This window comes from Prenolepis imparis, unplaced genomic scaffold (assembly GCF_030444845.1).
Source record: "Prenolepis imparis isolate NDT839.2.m4 unplaced genomic scaffold, iyPreImpa1.0 SCAF_11, whole genome shotgun sequence".
Classification (NCBI taxonomy): Eukaryota; Metazoa; Arthropoda; class Insecta; order Hymenoptera; family Formicidae; genus Prenolepis; species Prenolepis imparis.
Genome location: NW_028141169.1, coordinates 15,849,901 through 15,851,006, shown reverse-complemented (window position 1 = coordinate 15,851,006; position 1,106 = coordinate 15,849,901). Strand labels below are relative to the sequence as shown.

Below are 1,106 nucleotides of genomic sequence, written 5' to 3'. Positions count from 1 at the left end.
GTAAAAATTGCGGTAAACTAAAAGTTGTGTTTCATGAAATATCTGTCCAACGTTTTTCGATAGATTTTAAAACTAAGTCTTTAGGAATGTTAGTGAATAGAGTAACGTCCAGTGAAACCAGCACTTTATTGTCCTCAATAATAAGGTTTTTAATTTTATTCGCGAAGGTCCAACAATCTTTGATATGAGATGCAGGTTTCCTAATTGACCGTTCTAATATATCGTATATGAAGCGCGCTATATAGTAAACAGGACTCCCAAGTGACGACACAATAATACGCATGGGAATGTTAACTTTATGTATTTTCGGCAGACCGTAACAGCGTGGGAGATTACCGTTCGTAGTATTAAGACGTTTGTAAGTAACGTCATTAATCAATTTATTATCCCGCCATGATTTAATTAGAGAATTTATTCTACTGGATAGTTTTTTTAATAGGATCTTTCTTCAGTTTAATATAGGTAGACTGATCATTAAGTAAAACATTCATCTTATCAATATAATCTTTCCTATCCAGGATTACCGTCGCTTGACCTTTGTCAGCTTTAGTGACCGAAATGTCCTCATTATCGCGCAAGAATCTTTGGCAATCTTTATATCTGTTGATAATATGTCTATCTATGAAGCTAGTGTGTTTCTTTGTATTTAAAAATCCATGTAAAGCTTTAGTTATTTCGTTTCTTGTCGACTCTACGAGGTTATTCGGAATTTTAGGACAATTAATTTCTAAATTTTTTGTAACATCAATAACTGTATTAATGCGGTCGTTTTTATCGGTTTGTATAACAGGCATACCAAATTTCTCACCCAGACTTAAAATATCTAAACAGTTCTCAGGAATTTTTTTAACATTAAGATTCAAAAGCCATTTCGATCTGTCCATCTTGCTAAATGGGTTAGACGAAACTTCATTCTTTCGAATTAAATTATTGAACTTATTTATAGCAGTAATCTTTTTTACATGATTGAAGGTTAACAGTTTATGATAATTAAATTCAAAAAATCTCTCAATTAAGTCACGTGGGAGGCAATTAGACATTCTCTTTTCGATGTTAAGTAATCTCAAGTGTAAGTAATTAAGGTTGTAATTTAAATCATTAATTTC

The 1,106-nt window shown here is 31.7% G+C and overlaps 1 protein-coding gene across 1 annotated transcript; it reads right to left on the bottom strand.

Annotated features, from left to right (window-relative positions):
- Positions 1–416: 416 nt before the first annotated feature.
- On the bottom strand, positions 417–884 carry LOC145943239 (uncharacterized). Its single transcript, XM_083050718.1, has one exon. It carries the CDS (start codon positions 882–884, stop codon positions 417–419), a length of 468 nt encoding a protein of 155 aa, XP_082906844.1.
- Positions 885–1,106: the final 222 nt, after the last annotated feature.

Coding starts and splice junctions, on each gene's coding strand:
- LOC145943239 (XM_083050718.1), bottom strand. CDS start 884: ATGGACAGATCGAAATGGCTTTTGAATCTTAATGTTAAAAAAATTCCT.